Source organism: Schistocerca serialis, chromosome 1, assembly GCF_023864345.2.
Source record: "Schistocerca serialis cubense isolate TAMUIC-IGC-003099 chromosome 1, iqSchSeri2.2, whole genome shotgun sequence".
NCBI lineage: Eukaryota > Metazoa > Arthropoda > Insecta > Orthoptera > Acrididae > Schistocerca > Schistocerca serialis.
Genome location: NC_064638.1, coordinates 636,733,518 through 636,756,301, shown reverse-complemented (window position 1 = coordinate 636,756,301; position 22,784 = coordinate 636,733,518). Strand labels below are relative to the sequence as shown.

The following is a 22,784-nucleotide window of genomic DNA, read 5'->3' as shown; positions in this document are numbered from 1 at the left end:
CAGTTGCCTAGCTCCTGTCTTCCAGGACTATTCCGAAGAGAAGAGAATGAAATGGAGAAAGGGAATATCTTCGGAGTTCTTGCTCAGGTAAAAGGAGTCAAAGTTTCCAGAATGAGATTTTCACTCTGCAGCGGAGTGTGCGCTGATATGAAATTTCCTGGCAGATTAAAACTGTGTGCCGGACCGAGAGAAGAGCTTCTGTTAAGTTTGGAAGGTAGGAGACGAGGTACTGGCAGGAGTAAAGCTGTGAGTACAGGCCGGGAGTCATGCTTGGGTAGCTCAGATGGTAGAGCATTTGCCTGCGAAAGGCAAAGGTCCCGAGTTCGAATCTCGGTTCGGCACACAGTTTTAATCTGCCAGGAAGTTTCGAGGCAAATTTCCTTGTGATAATACGTAGAGTCTGATTTCGTGATTGCTGATATAATGACTGCCGAAAAGGCTTACTGTAAGTTCAACGGCGAGACGATAGAATGCTTACTGCAAAGTTACAAAAAATGGTAGGCTATTCGTACGGGAGGAATTTAGTTAATCGATGGAAGATTTGTGCAGTTGAGTAATAAGCGAGCTGCCTACATCACATTCGAGTTTTATTAATATACCATTCTCTAACGTTACATTATCGATTGTACACATAAACAGAATTTGTTTATTCGAGACACGCTGCCACGGAATGGTATGTTCTCAACTGTTCATCACTGAGAAAATTTGGTGACTTTCATTTATTTCGTCCGTCTCAGTTGCAATGATAGAAAATTCAGTGGTTACCGGATTCGGGCTGGCTCGCCTATTTTCAAACCAGAATGACCTTGATTATTCATACAACATGGTGCCAATAAGCACAGCAGAGTGTATAGCCTAAGGGGCGACAAGTAACCTCACTGATCATAAACATTCCGTCTGTTGCTATTGGTGGTATCAGTCAGTAGCAACGGACGCACTGGCTAGGATCATTGAGGGTATTTGTTGCCCACTATATACTTTGCTGTGCCTTTTGCAGTCGTATTGTGTGAATAATTACGGTTAATACCTGAGAGTGTGGTTTGAAAATGAGAGTGTTGGCCTAGGACCAGTAACCAATGCAAATGAGACGGTTAAGTGGAGAAAAAAAACAGTTTCCTCAAACACAATTTGAATGGAGAATGCAGCATTACAAGTAGTAAAATAATTCCACTTAGCCGAAACCCTCAGTGTGACACGGCTCTGCTCCGGTGTGCAGCCGGTCTACGAGCCGCGTGGACGCCGAGCCGTCGGGGAGCAGCTCCCCGGCGACGGACGCGCGCCACCGCGTCGTCGTGATGGGCGCCGCCAAGGTGGGCAAGACGTCCATCATCTCGCGCTTCCTGTACGGCACCTTCTCGGACAAGTACAAGCGCACGGTGGAGGAGATGCACCACGGCGAGTTCAGCGTGGGCGGGCTGCGCCTCACGCTCGACATCCTCGACACGTCCGGCGCGTACGAGTTCCCCGCCATGCGCGCTCTATCCATCTCCTCGGCGGACGCCTTCATCCTCGTCTACGACGTCACCGACGCCGGCACTTTCGAGGAGGTGCGGGCTCTTCGCGACCAGATCCTCGAGACGAAGGGCGCCGCGCCCGCCCCCATCGTCGTAGTCGGCAACAAGACTGACCTGCCGGAGGAGCAACGGGAGGTGCGTCCCAGCCAGAAATACGAAAGCGTAGAGATACTATCTTCATGCACTTAACTTAGTAATGTAGATTATGCAAATATTGTCAATTATGAACAAACTGCATACCTTTTCCTCTTTTCATCTTCGTACTGAAAATATTTTCACAACACTGGGCATGTTGACAGGATGTGCGATGCTAACGTCGGTACGTTAACTGTCCTACCCTGCAGTATACCTAGGAGGGTTGTAGCGTAGCCCTGATTTTGTGCAAACTGACAAACCCAGCATTATCCATGTACTCATTTCGCCAATTTCCTCTTCAAAACGAAAACAAAAATAAACTGTGGTTGTAGTGTAATATTAAAAAAATTTAATTTCCATGTATTCCTCGTAAACGCCTTTGCAACTGTGAAACAGTCGTACAAAGAAATACGCGTAATGTACAAATATATAACTACAGTATCCAAATTAAGAAACGTTGCCCGCAAAATACAAAGTCTCTGTAGTGTTTATTTAACTCAGAACTGGATTATAAACAATATTTCTAGTTACATGTCACGTTCCTGCACGCTGGGTGCTGTTGCTCTGCGTGTCTACAACGCGATTTAAACGTCTTTATGGCAACGTCAATTCATACCTCTATAGACAGCTATTGTTTTCACCTACAGCTGTTTGCGTTTCGAAGTTGAAAGCTGTTGGTACAACAAATACGAGTATATTAGGAAGTTGCTGAGAAAGCAGAGAATTTAGCACAGTCGTTTTAAACGAAGTCACTACCCCGCTGACAAACAGAAATTATGCGAAATGAAAGCAGCTGTCAAAAGGTCAATGAGAGATTCTTTTAACGAATTTGAAAGCAATTTTTTTATCTGCAGATTCTAAAAATAACCCCAAGAAATTTTGGTCGTACGTAAAATCTATGAACGCTACAAATAATTCAATACCTTCTCTTGCTGACAGCACGGGTAATGTAACGTATGATGTTAAACAGAAGGCCGAAATTCTAAACCTAGCTTTCAAAAACTCGTTTACGTTAGAGGACTGCAGCACCATTCTCCCTTTCAGTTGTCGAACAAACGCACGGATGGCTGGCATAGTGTTTAGAGTATCTGGGATTGTAAAGCACTTAAGATCCTTAGCCGCCAGGAAGGCATCTGGCCCAGACGGTATCCATGTAAGATTATATGTTGGCTGTGCTACAAATATAGCACCATTCTTATCCATCATCTATCAGAGATCATTGGAACAGCGGAAAGTTCCACGTGACTGGAAGAAGGCCCAGGTCATTGCAATCTATAAAAAGGGTAGAAATTCGGATGCACATAATTACCTGCCAATTTCACTGACATCGATATGTTGTAGAATCATGGAACATATTTTGTGTTCAGACATAATGACGTTTCTATACTCTGAGAAGTTCATCTGCAGAAACCAGCACGGTTTTAGGAAGCAGCGGTCATGCGAGACACAGCTGGTCCTCTTTGTGTATGATATACAACAGGCTCTAGATACCGGCTCCCAGGTTAGTGCCATATTTCTCGACTTTCGAAAGGCATTCGACTCAGTTCCACACTGTCGCTTGCTCCAAAAAGTGCGCTCTTATGGTCTATCCAATGACGTATGTGGTTAGATAAAAAGTTTTCTAACACACAGAGAGCAGTATGTCGTCCTGAATGTGGTGACTTCAACAGAAACAAGCGCAACTTCAGGTGTGACCCAGGGCAGCGTAATAGGTCCGCTGCTTTTTACGATTTACATAAACGATTTGGTTGATGGTATTGATAGCGGCATTAGACTGTTTGCCGATGATGCTGTAGTCTACAGATCAGTTTCATGCTGTTCCTTTTGCAATTTTTGCTCAGAAACTGGATGAGATGGACCTGCATTCCCAGGTAGTAGCAATTTCTGACCGAGTTGAAGCCGGTTGTCATTGACAAGCGGTGAATTCTCTCTGGTCCCTGTCGGTTACAGACTATTTACGACTATTTTTCTTATGCCGCGTTAGAGGTCTGGGAGTGCTACACCATTCATTTCAGACACTCTCGACAGTCGTCGTTGATACAACAAATTTGCCAACTTCACGCACAGTGTAGTCATGGACACCTCCAAACACGATAGCTCGCTTCCGCCGTTCTGTCCACGCTTCTTACTGCACTGATCCCATCCAACAGACTATCATCTACTCACCGACAAACCACACATTGACTACGACTCGTCATATGATACGGCAACCAGGAGTGATGCTCTGGGACGCCAATTCTTTTCATAGTAGGACCTCTATGGTCGTCCTCGGTGGCACACTTACAGTACAGCAGTACGTCGACGATATTCTACGCCTCGTATTATTGCTCTTTACGGTAATCCAACCTCGGCTTACATTTCACCAAGATTACACCCATCTCCACTCGCCGAGAATTTCTACCGGCTGCCTTCGTGCTTGCCAAACCATACCTTGGCTAATAAGGTCTCTCCCCACTGACAACGTTCGGAAAATTATAGACAAGGCCCTCACAGTAGCTCGTATTTTTGACAATCTAACGCCCCAATTGCACAGAATTTGACCCAATATCACTCAGGAGGGTATACAACAGCTCTCTCAATCAAGTCCGCAGCTCGTGGTCATGCGGTAGCGTTCTCGCTTCCCGCACCCGGGTTCCCGGGTTCGATTCCCAGCAGGGTCAGGGATTTTCTCTGCCTCGTGATGACTGGGTGTTGTGTGCTGTCCTTAGGTTGGTTAGGTTTAAGTAGTTCTAAGTTCTAGGGGACTGATGACCATAGATGTTAAGTCCCATAATGCTCAGAGCCATTTGAACCTCTCAATTAACAACAAGCCAAATAACTGCTTACGTAAGGGGTAGAGGTCGACCAACCTGTTATTTGCTTGTTGGTTTTATGAAGCTCTTTCTATTCAATCAGTCATGAAATTTTCCTGAAATGTAATCCTTTGCTTGTCTGTACGTGTACATCACTTCTACCGATTTCTGGCCTATTCGGATAAGTCATTCGTGGTGTGTCCCTTCATCGTTGCTTATTAGTGTCAATCCACCCTGTCAACCCTTCGAACATATAGTAGCTTTTGTTCACGCACTACATTTGGCACACCGTAAATTTTTCTGGCGTTCTAAACATGACATTGTCTTTATCTTTTTGCACAACAGGTGGAGCTGGAGACGACAGAGTCTGTGGTGACGGTGGACTGGGAGAACGGCTTCGTGGAGGCGTCGGCCAAAGACGACGTGAACGTGACGGAGGTGTTCAAGGAGCTGCTGGCGCAGGCCAAGGTGAAGTACAACCTGAGCCCGGCGCTGCGGCGGCGGCGCAAGCTGTCGCTGGCGCGCCACTCCATCTCCGAGGGGCCTGGCGCCAGCGCCTCCTCGCACATCCCGTCTCCCCAGCAGCTGCAGCACCTGCAGGAGCTGCGCGAGAAGCACGCCAAGAGGAACTCCTGCGTTCTCTCATAGGTACGTACCGAGCGACGTGGTTCAGTGATTAATCTCTGCACATGTATCCCAGAGGACAGCCCTTTTCAACTTGGTTTCCCATCAAATCACTAAATCTCTTAAACCGAATTCCAACACTGTTCCTCTGAAACGGAAACGTGCGATATCTTCCCTAATATTATTTCTTCAACGACCTGGTCGTCGAAGGTTCGCTAACGCCTACTCCTCTTTTCAATAGACAGAAGCTTTTCAGTGTTATTGGATGATGCGTCTCTTGTAATGACAGCTCGTACAGACAGATAAACGAGCTATTTCAAAATGATTCATCCGAGCTCAAAAGGCTGTATTTTCTACATGAATTAAGACGAAGACTGGGTGTGAATTATAAGCCACAAAAAAGGCAATTCTCAGATCTAACGCAATTTGTAACAGACTTCCTGCACTCGAACTCACAGCTGTTGGCGGGTTTGTTCTCGGTACATCTTATCATGAAACTACAATGGATGTGACGGCACCCCCGGCGGATTCACCCCAAGGCCCCAGAGCGGAAGGCTTGGCGGCAACTTTCCGTAGTTTAAAAATGGTGCGTTGTCGACCTACACAACATAAGTAATTTTGGTTCCTACTGGCATCAACCATCCAGGATTAAAATTTGGTGATACAATTTTTCTATATTTTTATTTTATTTATATACCTTTCAACATACTTCCTCAAAGAACCATGTTTTTAGTTATATAATTCTGGGCTGTAGATTTTTGTGCGTAAACGCTCTTGCTCACTGATTTACCATAATTTCGCTACAAATGCTTCTTAGAATTGTTGTTTTGTGTCGCAAGACTCTGCCACTTGAATTGAATGTGAGACAAAATAAATTGCATTTTATGCTTCTCACTCCAGACACTAGGTAATATATTTTAAAAACCTCAAATGAACACAACCAGGTGAATAGATTCCTTTTCATCAGTATATGGTTCAAGCTGCCTATGTTTAATCAAGCTTTCTTCAAGCAATAAGTCAGAAACCGTAGGCACTGCCACCCGCAACTGATGGATGTTGTTTATTTATTGCGCTGTGACTTTTCGATGTGCATGTGCATTGCTACTAGAATACGCACAGAAAACTGCTCTCATTACCGTACGTATTTTCACATGTCATACCACAGTTTACAATATGTCTACTGGACTGCGATTCGTGTCAAATCACTCTGTACCACTTTGCTGCCAGAGCGAGTTGCTATGTTTCTTTCTTTTTTTTGCGCTGTTATGTCTGACCTCTGACTCAACTGAAGCGGAACCTCTGTTGCCAGCATTGTTGCTTCGGATTTCGCTTGTTAGGCATTGTATTGCAGTTTTGCTTGAGTTTCTAACCGTTCGGTGATCTCGTTATGTTTGCTATTTGGCCATTTGGCCATTGAACTCAGATTCTCTATTCTTTACATTCTCAGCAAATTTTTGTTCGTCTTTTTGTTTGCATCTACTGTAGGATTATTAAACCGTTCAGTTAGTGACGCTACTTCTTCCTCTACAGCCAAGCGTCCGGCTTGTTAAGATTCTAGCTGCGGGGAAAAGGACTGCACCAATCTGGTACATCGTTGACTGCCCTTTATAATTCTGCAAATGCATCCTTTATATCTTTCATTTCGGCGAATAATTTCCTACCAAGCCTTATCTCATGTTCTGCTCGTAAGCGATAGGGTTCTTTTCCACGTTCGGCTAATTATTCTTCCAACACGTTATCAAGTTCTCTCTCGCGTTCTCTTTGCAAGCGATCTCGTTCTTTGTCACTTCCTTCTAACTTACGTAGGAGTTTTCTGTTACAGATGGTGCAAAAAGTAGGCTACACTAATTGTCACGGAACCTTGCCGAGAACCATCTTTAGTATGTCCTGTTAGGTTATCTGCTTCAGTGTCTTGCACTGTTTCTGGTGCAGACGAGCCTTGGCTAGCTTTCTGTTCTATCTGTTTCCTTGGCCTAACTATAAATCGTCGCACAAAATACAGCACGTGTTTGGTACAAAAAACGCCAAATCTCCACACAAGAAGCAACAACACACAATGTTCGGCGCTGCACAGCCACGAGCAATACTACCAACACTAGAAATTAATCATTTGTACGTTCACTTTACATATTACTCGACACAGGAAATTCTATACTGCCACCCTTCCCTGTTAACGATCAATCTGAAATCCTTGTATAGCATTATAGTTATTTTGCGGCTTCTCGTGATCAATATCGTACATATTTCATGAAAAAAGAACGTACATATAATTAATATCAGTCGCAACAGTATATAAACTATCCGGACACCTGGCTGAAAACGACTTACAAGTTCGTGGCGCCCTCCATCGGTAATGCTGGAATTCAGTATGGTCTTGCCCCCCCTCCCCCCTTATCCTTGATGACAGCTTCCACTCTCGCAGGTATACGTCAAGTCAGGTGCTGGAAGGTTTCTTGGGGAATGGCAGCCCATTCTTCACTGAGAGCTGCACTGAGGAGAGTTATCGATGTCGGTCGGTGAGGCGTGGCACGAATTCGTCGTTCCAAAACATCCCAAAGGTGTTCTATAGGACTCAGGTCAGGACTCTGTGCAGGCCAGTCCACTACAGGGATGCAATTGTCGTGTAACCACTCCGCCACAGGCCGTGCGTTATGAATAGGTGCTCGATCGTGTTGAAAGATGCAATCGCCATCCCCGAATTGCTCTTCAACAGTGGGAAGCAAGAATGTGCTTAAAACATCAATGTAGGTCTCTGCTGCGATAGTGCCACGCAAAACAACAAGGGGCAAGTGGTTCAAGCCCCTTCCATGAAAAACACAACCACTCCATAACACCATCGCATTACACACACTGGCAGATAACGTTCATCGGACACTCGCAACACCCACGCCTGCCATCGGATCGCCACATTGCGTACCGTCATTCGTCACTCCACACAACACTGTTCAATCGCCCAATGTTTAGGCTCCTTACATCAAGCGAGGCGTCGTGTGGCATCTACCGGCATGATGTGTGGCTTATGAGCAGCCGCTCGACCATGAAATCCAAGTTTTCTCTCCTCCCGCCTGTCATAATACTTGCAGTGGATCCTTGATGCAGTTTGGAATTCATGTGTGATTGCCTAGATAGATATCTGTCTATTACACATTACGACCCTGTTCAACTGTCGGCGGTCTCTGTCAGTCAACAGACGAAGTCGGCCTGTACGCTTCACTATCAAATCGGATACAGTAGATCTATGGATGCTTAGGAGCGTAGAAATCCCGAGTACAGACGTATGACATAAATGACACCCAATCACCTGACCACGTTCGAAGTCCGTGACTTCCGCGGAGCGCCCCATTCTGTTCTCTCACGATGTGTAATGACTACTGAGGTCGCTGATGTGGAGTACCTGGCAGTAGGTGTCAACACAATGCACCTAATATGAAAAATGTATGTTTTTGGGGGTATCCGGATACTTTTGATCACGTAGTATATGTGGTCCCACAAGTGTAGGGCGCCAGTTTTGTGGAGTCTCATATTTGAAAACATTTTTTTTTGTTTTCTTTGCATAAATCCCAGTATTGTTTGGAAATTAACTCGTAAAATATTGCACGGTTTCTGAGTCTAGCACTTTCGTTTGCGACGTAAATTACATTTGTTATAATAATCATCCATTGAGCCTGACATTTAATTATTCTGATTGCGTGGCGTAAATGACGAAGAAAAAGACACTCTTGTGACAGTTGGAGTCCGTAACTACGTCTACGCAAAGACCTAATTTCGCACCGCAAAATCAACTTTACTACACTACCGTTGTAAATATTTTTCACTATACCGGTTTAACAGTGCATAATTCCACACCTTTCCTTTATGACTTAAAACTACGACTTCGTTGGTTCGCAGACAAGTGAGCAGAAAAATCAATCAATTGTTGCACACCTACTAGTTTCGATGTAAATAAAATCTCCTCCAGGTCCGCATGTTCCTGTGAAATAGAAATGTTATACTAGCTGCTCCAGCATTTGAGCGACTGCAAAGAAAATTACTGAAATTCAAAGCTGCCGTGTATCGGCGGCTGTCTTGTAGCTCCTGCGATGCTATATTGTATCGACTGCCAGCATACTAGAATTGCTGTAAATGCTTTGTTATCTGACGCGTGGCGATTACAACCACAAAATGAAACCATTACATTACAGTTTAAGTTAAAATCTATTACACAATTAATAACAGTCGTATTGACCTGGAAGATGCAGAACGATCTGATAACAACAACAGAGTCAGAGAAACAGCTCCAGAGAGAGAATGTCAAGGAGAGAGACGCTATCACAATGGCGCTTATATATACATAATAAATTGTAAGAGTCACAGACATAAGTATACTTTTTCGTAGCATATTGTTTCACTTGTCTATTGTCACTGGTTTTCTACAGAGTAACATTTCGTAAAATTAACCATAACAGTTTCTTTTATTGAAGTCACTCAGTCCATTAATTCGTAACAAACACAAAAATGTTCGCGACAAATACACACGGGCACGCTGTATACCCTAGGACTCATGTAACCTGTAGCAGAATACTGTTCCTCTGTGTGGGCGAACAGCAGCCATATAAGGAAACTAGATGGAAAACTACACAGCATGATGCATATCTTCAGTGGATGCACAAAATGTTCAACCCTAGGATGATTGCAGGTGTTGAGAAACATTGCCCCACCTGCGCTCCGCAAGAAGGGCTTTTTGGTGTAGGATGTGGATGAGGTGAGGTCGGGATGGGGGTTTGTGCACTGTGGGCTCAATTTAACTACTAATTTATTAAACGCAAAAGAGAACAATAACAATGAAGAGAATTTAATAACAGTCCGATATAATACTTGACAGCAGGACTCGAACAGGAGGGTAAGAATTACAAACGCCTTCAACACAATGACACAGAATCAAAATCAGCTTTTCCCCAGCATACATAATCGTAAACTTCTCGATTTCCGGTGCTAATCTGCTTTTAATGCCCCCCTGCTCCGTCTGTCACTGGTTATTTTACTGCCAAGGTAGGAGAATTCCGTAACTTCATCTACTTCGTGATCACCAATCCTGACGTTAAGCTTCTCGCTTCCCTCATTTCTGCTGCTTCTCCTTACTTTCGTATTTCCTCGGTTTGCTTTCAGTCCATATCCTTTACTTATTATACTGCTCATTTCATTCAACAGACCCTGTAATTCTCCCCCATTTTCACTGAGGACAGCAATCTCATGAGTGAATCTTATCATTAATTCCCTTTCGCCCTGAAACCGCTCTTGCACATTTCTTTTATTTTCGTCATTGCTTCTCCGGTGTACAGATTGAATAGTAGGGGCGAAAAACTGTAACCATGTCACATAACCTTAGTAATCCGAGCTCTTCTGTCTTGGCCTTCCAATCTTATTGTTCCGTCTTGGTCTTTGTATGTATTGTATATTACTCCTCTTTCCCTACAGCTTATTCCTGTTTTTACCAAAATTTCTAACGTCTTACACTACTTTACATTGTCTAACACTTTTTCCAGGTCGAGTAATCCTATGAACGTGTCCTGATTATTCTCCGCGCTTGCCTCCTTTATCAACCGTAACGTCAGAACGGTTTATTTTTTGCCTTCACCTGTCTGTATAACAAACCTGAAAATAATTCACTCACACATAGCGTCTTTGTACACATGGCATAAACCGAATCAGTCTCATTCATAAAATAAGAAGACAGTATCACCTTTACTAGATAACATATACACGTCCACGGCGTGTAATAACAAAATCAAAATAGCTCTCGCCTTTACAGAACACATTCGCAATGTCCAGCGTGCCATCACACGATACCTTTGCACTATAAACTTGGATATTCTTTGCATAATATTGATCGTTAACCAATATACTCGTTTAAGCGCTTTTTGTTTGCTTTGTTCACTGTATTTGATCACTTAACCACCGAGATGCAAACATCAGCTATTGGAGCAAGTAGGTGCTGGTTCTTCTTGGCACGCAGAAGACCGCTTCTCTGCCTCCCTGTGAGCTGCCGTCTTCTGGTTCGCCTGCTAGACACAGACTTCTACAGTACCTCATTGCGCAACAACGGAAAGACTGGAGCGCGTGTAATTCCTCGCTTCACTGTCCCATTTACCATTCCATGCGAAGGCCCACTGGTTTTGAACTACATCGACAGCAATGCAAAGCTCTTCACATAATTCGAACATTACATGGAGTTATATTACATTCTATGCAAATGGGGAAAATCTCAAGTCCTCAACGCGAATGTGGGGCTGTGCGCTTGACAATGGACAATATTGTGAGAGACTATAATTTCACCGTCCACCCAGGATCAATAACAGATCTGTATGAACTTAAACATACTGAAATTTCCTGGCTGGGTGGCTTAGACTTTGCAGTCCATCTTTCGTAAGCCACTATCAAATTTATTCTAAACTTATTTTTGATTTTACTGTTCTTTAATTACCTATTTTAATGTTCATTATGATAATTTTACATGTTGCTGATTCTAAAGGTCGTTCAACTGCTCGGTTTACAGCTCCCTTTATTATTCCTTTTTATTGCCTCTTTTTATAGCTTATTTTTACTAATTTAAGTGTCCAATACGCCACATATATCTAATTGTTTGTGCTAAATGATGCCGGCCGCTATGGCCGAGCTATTCTAGGCACTTCAGTCCAGAACCACGCTGCCGCTACGGTCGCAGGTTCGAATCCTGTCTCGGGCATGGATGAGTGTGATGTCCTTAGTTAGGTTTAAGTAGTTCTAAGTCTAGGGGAATGATGACCTCAGATGTTAAGTCTCAGAGAGCTTAGAGCCATGTGAACCAATTTTTTTGCTAAACGATTAATACATAAACAACCTACGCATCGAAACTAGCAGTTTATCCTGGAACCAGATGCCAGTTGTCGGTTCGTGTTACTGCTGCTATGACTCTTCCTGGAGCAGATATCTCTGTCGCCCTTTCACTCGTTTCTTCATTGCCATCGAGTCGAGATAGCAACAACACAGATAAGGTGGTGTTCGTAAAGGTGGTAGAAAGTTCCGTGGGTAATCCTGGAACAGAAACTGTTAAAAAAAAGGCCTCCTGAAAACGCCATTGTCCTAAGTGTGAAGTTGTCCAAAGTCAGAAAGAGAAGAGTATCTTGCAGCTGTTTAATTAAGAAGTGGAACCACAAATTTTCTCTGAAATAGATTAATGGATTTAGCTCATAAAGGTCTGAAATACTTATCTCTTGGAAGACTTACCACATTTTATTTATATTTCTTCTGTTTTTCCCAGGACATCAACGGCAGTACACTTTTGATAGGGGCAGTAAAAGCTTCGTCATAATTTTAATAATCAGGGCTGCAACAAAAGCGATATTGTGTGTTCACCAGTAAATATATATCCACACTGCTCCTATGACACTCACTCTATTCAGAGTAAACTAGGAACCGTTTATATTGAAAACTCCTGTGGATATATATCCATCCCTGCATTACATGTTTGGCTCTAAACTGGTACTGATTGTATCCTCCTATGAATAGAACAGAGCACATCGCCTATGGATAGAAAGTTGCATTTCCTAATCTTAGACTTTCTGTTTCATTTCCTTCAGTTCTGCAAAATTTCCCGTTACAAGTCTAATAACAGTGAATATTACGGTAATAGTCCAATCTTAACTGGAAAAAGCTATAAGTGACAATGATAAGTAATCGATATAATATTTCGTTGAGAAAAGTACTCTACTGGCCATTAAAATTGCTACACCACGAAGATGACGTACTACAGACGCGAAATTCAACCGACAGGAAGAAGATGCTGTGATATGCAAATGATTAGCTTTTCAGAGCATTCACACAAGATTGGCGCCGGTGGCGACACCTACAACGTGATGACATGAGGAAAGTTTCCAACTGATTTCTCCTATACAAAGAACAGTTGACCGGCGTTGCCTGGTGAAACGGTGTTGTGATGCCTCGTGTAAGGAGAAGAAATGAGTACCATCACGTTTCTGACTTTGATGAAGGTCGGATTGTAGCCTACCGCGATTGCGGTATATCGTATCGCGACCCTGCTGCTCGCGTTGGTCGAGATCCAATGAGTTAGCAGAAAATGGAATCGGTGGGTTCAGGAGGGTAATACGGAACGCCGTGCTGGATCCCAACGGCCTCGTACCACTGGTAGTCGAGGTGACAGGCATCTTATCCGCATGGCAGTAACGGAATGTGCAGCCACGTCTCGATCCCTGAGTCAACAAATGGGGACGTGTGCAAAACAACAACCATCTGCTCGAACAGTTCGACGACATTTGCAGCAGCGTGGACTATCAGCTCGGAGACCATGGCTGCGGTTACCCTTGACGCTCCATCACAGACATTAGCGCCTGCGATGGTGTACTCAACGACGACCTGGGTGCACGAATGGCAAAATGTCATTTTTTCTGATGAATCCAGGTTCTGTTTACAGCACCATGATGGTGGCATCCGTGTTTGGCGACATCGCCGTGAACGCACATTGGAAGCGTGTATTCGTCATCGCCATACTGGCTTATCACGCAGCCACATGATATGGGGTGCCATTGGTTACACGTCTCGGTCACCTCTTGTTCACATTGACGGCACTTTGAACAGTGGACGTTACATTTTAGATGTGTTACGACCCGTGACTCTACCCTTCATTCGATTCCTGCGAAACCCTACATATCAGCAGGATAATGCACGACCGCATGTTGCAGGTCCTGTACGGGCCTTTCTGGATACAGAAGGCCAGCACATTCTCCAGATCTTTCACTAATTGAAAACGTCTCAATGGTGGCCGAGCAACCGGCTCGTCACAATACGCCAGTCACTACTCTTGATGAACTGTGGTATCGTGTTGAAGCTGCATGGGCAGCTGTACCTGTACACGCCATCCAAGCTCTGACTCAATGCCCAGGCGTATCAAGGCCGTTATTACGGCCAGAGGTGGTTGTTCTGGGTACTGATTTCTCAGGATCTATGCACCCAAATTGCATGAAAATGTAATCAGAAGTCAGTTCTAGTATAATATATTTGTCCAATGAATACCCGTTTATCATCTGCATTTCTTCTTGGTGTAGCAATTTTAATGGCCAGTAGTGTAATTTAAAGAAAATGAGTGTATCACTATAATTTCTTATATTAATAATTTAGATGTAATGAATTAAATGTCCGAAATTACTCTGTCGAAAACTGTTATTTGTAAACATTTTTCGTCTCAATAACTCATAACTAATACGTGTACTTCCATGTGTTATGCTCATAGCTGCATTATCTTTAAAATGATTTGCATGTTGTCATTCTTTTATTGCTAGCTGATAAGTTTTTTACTCAGAAAAAGATTAGCAGCTCAAGAGTACACAACGCTTGCCTATTTTCATGTTTCAGAATCCGCAATACGGGAGTAGAACACCGTAGCGTCTTCTGCCTGTCGGTGTGAGCCCCGCATAAGACACTGCTGTCATGGTTGTCCTCGTTATGCGCCTACACGTGTAAATATTTTCATCGGCGGAGATGTGTGACAGCGACTTCTTGGTTACATTAAGAAATTACCCACACGTACGCAGATGTCGGTGAAGGCAAAAATGAAATTCTACCTTTTTTTCTACTGTTGTAAGATGAGAGATGCTATACAGTCTGCGTTACAGCAAAAGCTCCTTTCGTTGTAACATGCCCCAACTACAATATTCCTTGCGGTTGTCCCACACCCTTTAGAAAGAGTCGACAATAAAAGGTAATACTGAAACAGCTGCATCGCAGCAGACTCATGTTTAACACAGGTGGTTTTCATCGTGGAGAATCATGTCATTCACATGGCATCTTCCTCGTAAGAACGTTTTTATTTATTCTTGATAACGACTGATAAATTTGCTTTATTCGTATTGCTCATAGGCTGTGTCTGTTAGTGTTCAAGAGATCGCTTGTGTTTCAGTGTTCTGTCCGCTCCTTATTACCTCACCTGCACCGTAATACTTGGAATACTGCAACACAAAAAGCTTCTGCTCGAGTCCACATATCCTTAATACTGGAGCTAAGGAATGATTTACCGAATAGTACAGGAAGAAACGTTACCAAACTCGTACATATTTCCTTCTGAAATTTAGAGAATAAAAAAAAATACCCGTCCTTCAAAGGTACACTTACGTGTAAAAGGATATGAGCATTTATTATGTCCCTCATCATTATTATATTTTTTCTTCGATTAGCTTGCAATACAAGTAAATTTGCTTTCGATAATGGAGAAACCGCGATTAGAGCAACACATATTACCAAACCGTATTCATTTACCTGTCAAAGTAACATTAGCGATGTTCGTCGATAATCAACTGTGGCGTATATATGATTTGAAACCACTTTCAAAATTCTGTCATCGTAAAAACGTTTGAAAAGAAGCATAGGCAGATTCGTTAAGAAATGACAGTTCATACTGGATAATAATTAAGAAATAATGCTGAATCTTCTTCAGAAGGCACTGCAACCTGCACTAAGCGGAATTGCCTTGATTATTTTAAGCTACGTTATGTCTCAGGTAATGCAGATAACTCAAAGACGAGCGTTAGCTCTGCCGTACATTTGGAAGCTGTAAATAAATACGACACCACAACTGTTTCTCAATGTTTGAAAGTGGAACATCCATGCAATCACTGTCTCACATCTCAGTGTTCCAATTTTTAAATTTTAAGAAAATTGTCTTACCGTATGATACTTATTTTTAGACTAATTGTGTAAACTGATATTTAATGTCTCTTCTATCGAATGTCAATATCTGTGAAACCAAGTATTTTCTGGGGTATTCATATTATAGCCAGTAAAATCCATCCGAATTCATTACAGTGAAGGCCGCAGTCGACTGTAATTATCAAAGACTAAGTCGCATGAAATGCTGTTGAGTGTAGGATGTGGCAGAGATGTAAGTCAACAGTTGGTTACTAAAAGCTGATACTACAGTCTGTTAATGTACTCGTATAATGTATAACGACCACTTCAAAACACCAATTACTAATCAAATTTTACTGTAAACTATTTATAAGACTATTAAATCTAAGATTATATTCTTGGTCAATATTAGGATCAGTCCTACCATATTTTTAGCATTTTAATGTACATCCAAATCTGTGAGATAATATGTATAGATATGTTTATTTCAGGGTTCTATAAAGCATCATCTCTTCGTGTGGCATCGTTTCTTGGCAGTTTCGAAAGTAATTTACAGTGGAAATTTAATGTAAGATTTCTTTATATATGTGACAGATGGTCTTAAGAGGTATCAGCCATCTCTAATGTTGTGTCAATAAAGCAAAAGGCTGAACAACTCACCTTGTGTTCTGTTAAAACATAAAGGTTCGAAAAAAACTGAATGTTATTACAGTAACAGTTGCACTTCTCAAGGGCTCCAGGTCGCACCATATTCCAGATGCAGTTGCTTTGACGCACTGCATTGGAATATCGATGACACGCGCATGAAGAATACGTGTATCTGTGGTATTCATAAAAATGCAAACACGCTGCAGATAACTTCCAGTTTTCAAAAGCAACTTTATTGCTGTGTTTCAAGTTTTCTGCTCATGTTAAAAAAGGCTGCGTCCTTATTGGAGAACTTACGCCACAGAAATGTATAAATAAAATTATTTTCAAAAAATGAAGCCATCAAAGTTAATATTATGCAGGAACCTAGCAAACGTTTTATGGATAAAACGTGGCATTAAGTGACAAAATAAAATGAGGACTACGATATTCTACGAAATTATTTCAGCATAAAATATTCCTTGGGAAATTAGAGAGGACTATCTTATAGATTTTGTTTCCAGTGTCAACGATTAGTAAATTTCCCATAAAATAAGCACATAAATCTCCGAAGCAAGTTGCTGCCCTATGTTTATGTAGCGTTTCGAGGCATGTCACTCAGACTTAGCAGCTTAACATGGCCCGTTTTTTGCTTTATTTTCTATACAGAACACTTCTGCGTAAGGTGGATGTCGATAGAAACATTAACTGGTAAAATGAATTACTTTGCTTATATCTGCCCGTAGGTATTTTAATTTAGCGTCCATTAAAATAAATAAAAAACCGCTGTTTCGTTATGGTTAGTTCTCTGAAGTAAACCACTAACTAATTTCCCCATCATAACGAAACCTCTGTTTTATGATACTCCACATTAAAAACACACATAGTGTAGGGGTTCAGGATTTCCAAGTTCGAAGAATGAATGAGTATATTTTACATCGTTCGCGCTCCAAAAACCTACGACGGTCAAGCCCATACCGTCGACTGTCTTTCTTGTCAAGTTCGGAAGAATATTGTAAAAAATAAACATTTTGTGTGTGTGTGTGTGTGTGTGTGTGTGTGTGTGTGTGTGTGTGTGTGTGTGTGTTTTCTTCGCGGCAAACCTGCTTTGGGAAGCATTTGTGGGGTGTTTTCTCACACCAGAAAGACCAGAGCTATGTCCTAGCTAAGGTGTTCATCCGACATCAGGTCACGGACAACGGGCATTTCATACGCTGAAATGATAAACAGTTATTTCAGTCATGAATGTATATGAGATTTTTCTGCAAAGGTGGTTCCTCCAACTATTTCTCGCATTAAAGCATGTCGAAGTAGTTCGATCTACCTTCGTGTACTAATCTGGTGTGAAATTTGAGTCCCATTAGTAAATTCCAGATCCACAACTCTAGTGGATACACTTATCTTCTGGTCATTTATTTGCCTGAGGTTGCAGAACAACAGCTTCAGCTTCATATAACGTTTTAGCTGACTTTAAAGTTAAAAATCACAAACATGCAGCATTATGTTTGTTGTTTGTACATTTTAGTGTAGTTTTGTCCGTATTTTTTTCTTCGTTTGCAGAATAATAGTTAATATCTATTTGGAGTGCAATGTTTTTGGTTTGATTAGTACGTTCAATTACATGTAGCAAGAACAAGTCATTAATGTTCATTTTCCCTGCGTAGCAGGTCAGTTTTTGAAGTGTGATACATGGAAGCGAAAGTGTTACTCCATACAGACAGATGCAGTCCACTTGGTAGTTACGACCGCAGAGGAAGCTTCAGCTCATAAAGTTTTTGACGTTTTTCTTGGATGACTGTTCGACACGGAAGTGTGTACATATTAAGGTACCACATATAAAAAAAATATCTGCACATAAAAACGTTACACACATTCATTTTATTAATGTGTTTCAAATCTAGACTTGAATTTAGCTAAGGAAAAGCACTTTTATCGATGCTTTCATTAGCTAAGTTTAATTAAAACGTCTAGTGTTTCCTCTGCGTGGTCAGGAATGGTTCATGATACTTTTGTTTCTAAGTTTTTTTTCTAGACCTTCGTTAGCCTTCCTGAGTGATGCTTCTGCTTCCATTGAGTCCATCCAACGAAACTAGAAGCACGTCTGAAGACGTCCAATGCAGATTTGAAAAAAAATGTTTTGATGAAAATTATAATGGAACTTGGCCATACAGACTGGCAGATTTGCCAGCGACTAAGACAAAATGTCATGAAAACCTTGAATGTTTGAATTAAGACATTGTCTGTTGGATGAAACAAATTACCTGTGTTGAGGTACCATCGGTGATGGTACCTCAATTGCTATTTGAGGTAAGTGTCTCAAAGTGAATATAGCAGTGCTCTCATAGTAGGCTTTGCGAAATTATGTCACTGCAAACAAGAGGTGGTTCTGACTTCCAACAAGTGTCAGCAATGGTCTTCCCGGATGACTTCTAAAACGTGGAAACTGGAATGTAACTAATAAAAGTGATAAAGGTAATGTAAGTCAAAGGGTTGATAAAAAAAGAGATGGATAAACTCGAGCAATTTTATGTTGCGACTCTAAGTGTGTGTTACGTCACATCAGAACTGATTTTCTTTGCAATAAAATTGACGTAATGGTGAACATTTAGCCTTCCTTCTGAAGCGTTGAGTTAGATACTCTTGGAGTAATTGTAATGAATGATTGGTTTACGAAAGCAGGAAAAAATTTTAAAAATGCGAGATTGCACCACAAGGATCATATTCACTCTTCGGTAAAGATTTTGTTCTGTTCTTCTTCCAGTACCCCTTCATTTTCTGCCTGTAATCCAGTCTTCTCTCCTCCATCCAGTTAGTCGCTGTGGTCTTCTTACTGGTGAGGGAGACTTAAGAAAACCACCTGTCGGATGTCTTGCCAGAACCATAGTTGACCCAACTATTTTTCTCCAGTGGTATCTCCAGCTGTTTCACATTCAGCTCTACCGATGCCATCCATTTGTTCTTGGAGGAGATCCATCTATCTGTCACTACAAAGATTTTGTTTGTCAATCTTTCGGGATTCATGTAGTTAATGTGTCCGTCGAAGACCCGTCGTCTTTTCATGACGCATGTGCCGATGTCCTCCTGGTTCCTGTAGATGTCTTCTTTTCCTCTACTGTGTTCTAGTATTCACGATTTTCCTCTCCTTGATCTCCGTTTTCCTTTGAGAGCCCATCTTGATCGTTACGAGGCACTTGGAGCCAAACGTAATGTAGGATTTTATTACCAAGTTGTAGTTTCGGAGTTTGAGATTCTTGAGGAGGCACGTGGGCGGGCAGGTGCTTGTACAGGACGGTAAGCTCTTTAAAAAGTGGTACTTCTGGTGTGAATTGCTAGTTCCTCAGTGAAACTGACTGTTGGGTACTTCATATTTTTTCTTTGACGCAATCACAGGAATGTTTTATACCGTTAATCGTTATTGGTCACTTTTGGCCATCATCAGAACAGCGGAAGTAGCATAAGGATGGTCCAAAAGGAATAATTTGCCAGTATAAAAGAATACTTTGCCAGTATGAATAAAATTCTACTAGGGACCATTCTGATGCTGCCCTCGATGTTCTGATGACGTTCAGTGGGGCCCGATGCTGGCTGACTGAAAAAATCTCAAGAGCGTTGTTAAAAAATCCATCACTATTTCCTGACGAAACGTCATTCTGCTAGAAAACAAGTAACTATTGGCCTAGTAAGAGTTGAGATGTAACTGAGCTAGATAGTGAGTTGTTTATCGAGGGGATGAAGTCTACCGGTGGATGCTGCAATGTAGCGTTCACAGAGCATGTGTGTCACCCTACCCCACTCTCGCAGCGTAGGCAACCAGCTGTACTCGTGAGGAGGACCGCAGTGCAGTTTTCATCTGCACGTAGCTGGGGGGCTCGTCGCCCGCCCGTTCGTTAGGTAGTCTCGGCGGACAGTTGCCAGCCGGTGCCTGCTGCTGCTGCCCCCGCCGCCGCCGCTGCAGCCAGCATATTGCTCCTGCAGCGCCGAGGCGTCGCGGATTTTAATTAATGTCGTCGGAAAGCTCCAGCGAGCTGGACGGCAGCAGCTGTAATGGGGACCGCACTTCAGAGCTGCCGCAGTCAAATCACAGTCGAAATGAGCCCCCGGTTGGGAACCAGGAAATAATTGCCCCACTAGTCAGAATTTGACCATTTTACCTTGACTCGTGATCTATAGTCTGCAATCAGCGTTGCAGGCTTCGAAGCAAAGAAATTTTTTTATATGTGTTTGGTGACTGTTTCCTTTATAGAAACATCCTGTCTCGGCACGACCAACTGTTGTCTCATACTAATTTTGTAGGAAACCACCGTTGTAAGTCTTACTTGTGTCCACACTGTACTGAATAGTAATGAAATCCGACTGCAGTTGGCCTTTGACTGAGTTCAAGTCACTGCATTCACCGTAGTGACTGCCTTCATGCCTTCCCCTAATTGCGCTAGCGATGCCTTACAGTACTTTTTCCAAGATAGTAATTCATGCACGTACCATTTTCATAAAACGAACAGGCGTGTCATGTGCATTATACGCGCGGGGAGTACATTCTACGTGTAAGGAATAGCTGTCTTTATGTTACCAAGATTAACATGCATGAGCAAATCACAGTTTAATCTTAGTTTAATAAACAACGAGAAAATAGATTCACATTGTAGGAGCTACGACACTATTTTATTAAACAATAATACAATATCACACTTTTGCCGAATATCCTGCGGTAATGACCCACCCGAAAGCGTAAACAGTGGAGTTGCATCGGATCCCAGCCAATCGCTTATTCGAATACTAATTATGTCGTACACAACAAAGTCATTGTGTAATTGTGCTGCTAGCTTATAATCTGCGCCATTTCCTTCGCGGATCGCACATTTTTTTCTCGCCCAGCTCGCTGTTTATTTTATATTACCACTGCTCACTTGGATATATGACTACAAAACTTATCCCTGTGTTAGCAGAAGCGCTAATGAAATAATAGGTATGGGCTCACGATTTTAAAATTACAGTGGAACGGTGCAAGACAATATTATTTATAAGGTTAAATGTCTCTCCTCCCCCTCCCCCCACCTCAAAAATGAGGATGCTTCTAGCATCTTATCTAAACCACGTTTTTACTAAGACTGGCTGAAACTCTGTATGCCTTCTGAATTAGTGGTTCCACGTCACGCCTCTCACTCTATTCCCTATCGCGTTTCTAGGAGTGCTGGGTATCCTACTTTTGGGTGTGTAGGTTCGGATCAAATCATTCGAAGCTTCCTACCACCACTACAACCTCTAGTGGCTTAATCTCCTCTTCATTATCATCAACCATCCAAGACTCCACGAAAAATATTTCATTGTCTTTAATGTAATTTGTTTATTATTATCTTTGGATTTAATTAGACTCCTACCCCAACAGTAGAGGTTCTTGTTGTGTATCACTCCAATAATTTTTTCCAGATATTGCTCAAGGTGTTTTAAATTATGTTTGCTTGTCACCAGTTTCACAGTCTTCCGACGAATAGAGGTGACCTTACACCTTGATGGCTCGTGATACTATATGTGTTCAAAGTATGGTTGAAATCGCTCCAGGCAAAATTCGCTGGTTCGGTCGCCTCTGCGTGTTTCCTTGCAAATTAACAATAAAAATGGTTCAAATGGCTCTGAGCACTATGGGACTTAACATCTGTGGTCATCAGTCCCCTAGAACTTAGAACTACATAAACCTAACTAACCTAAGGACATCACACACATCCATGCATCCATGTCCGAGGCAGGATTCGAACCTGCGACCGTGGCAGTCGCGGGGTTCCGGACTGAAGCGCCTAGAACCGCACGGCCACCGCGGCCTCAAAATTAACAATAGAAAAATGTTTCTTACAAAATTTCCTCTTGTCTGTTTTAGGTAGAAAATTGACAACAAAGAAAGGCAATTGGCAACGCTGAGTTCCACAAGAATCTTCGTTGAAAAAGCACGGGCGTGCTGGCTTGTTAGGGAAGTTCCGTAATCGCCGAGAGAAACGAGTTTACTAGCTTCGCAGCGCTCTCGCCAGCGGATATCGCAGTACCGTACAATTATTAATGAGGAATCAAATATCCGCAAATATAGCTTGAAATTTGCATTTCAGTCGGGTTTAGAACGTCCCAAAATATCTGAACTGGATGAATTTTTGCACGACCAAATTTGTTTGTGGAAGAATGAAATGCTAGGGTTTCTTTTTTTCAATCGTCATAAGTCCTAACATATGTGATGATGAAAACTGTGCTATAGTTATGGACAGAACCCAATGAACGAGTCCGTCTGAAAACAAAATCATACGTATTCGGAAAACACACTAAATACAGTGTTAATGATCACCTAACGAGGTCCCTTCACTTGTAACGGGGGATAAGACAGGGACTTCCACTCTCCACCACCCAATGCGCAATTTTCATGGAGCCACATTTAAAAATGTTCTGCCTAAAACTGCCATGT

The 22,784-nt window shown here is 42.3% G+C and overlaps 1 protein-coding gene across 2 annotated transcripts in view; it reads left to right on the top strand.

The window, feature by feature from the left end:
* The window catches only part of LOC126457960 (GTP-binding protein drn-1-like), a 336,213-nt gene extending 319,638 nt beyond the window's left edge, over positions 1-16,575 (top strand). For both annotated transcript variants that reach the window (XM_050094712.1, XM_050094721.1), the window contains exons 3-5: positions 1,217-1,649; positions 4,787-5,089; positions 14,450-16,575. In XM_050094712.1, the coding sequence (XP_049950669.1) occupies positions 1,217-1,649; positions 4,787-5,089 (736 nt within the window). In that variant the 3' untranslated portion in view covers positions 14,450-16,575. The remainder of the gene's footprint in view (positions 1-1,216; positions 1,650-4,786; positions 5,090-14,449) is intronic.
* The last annotated feature ends 6,209 nt before the right edge of the window (positions 16,576-22,784 follow it).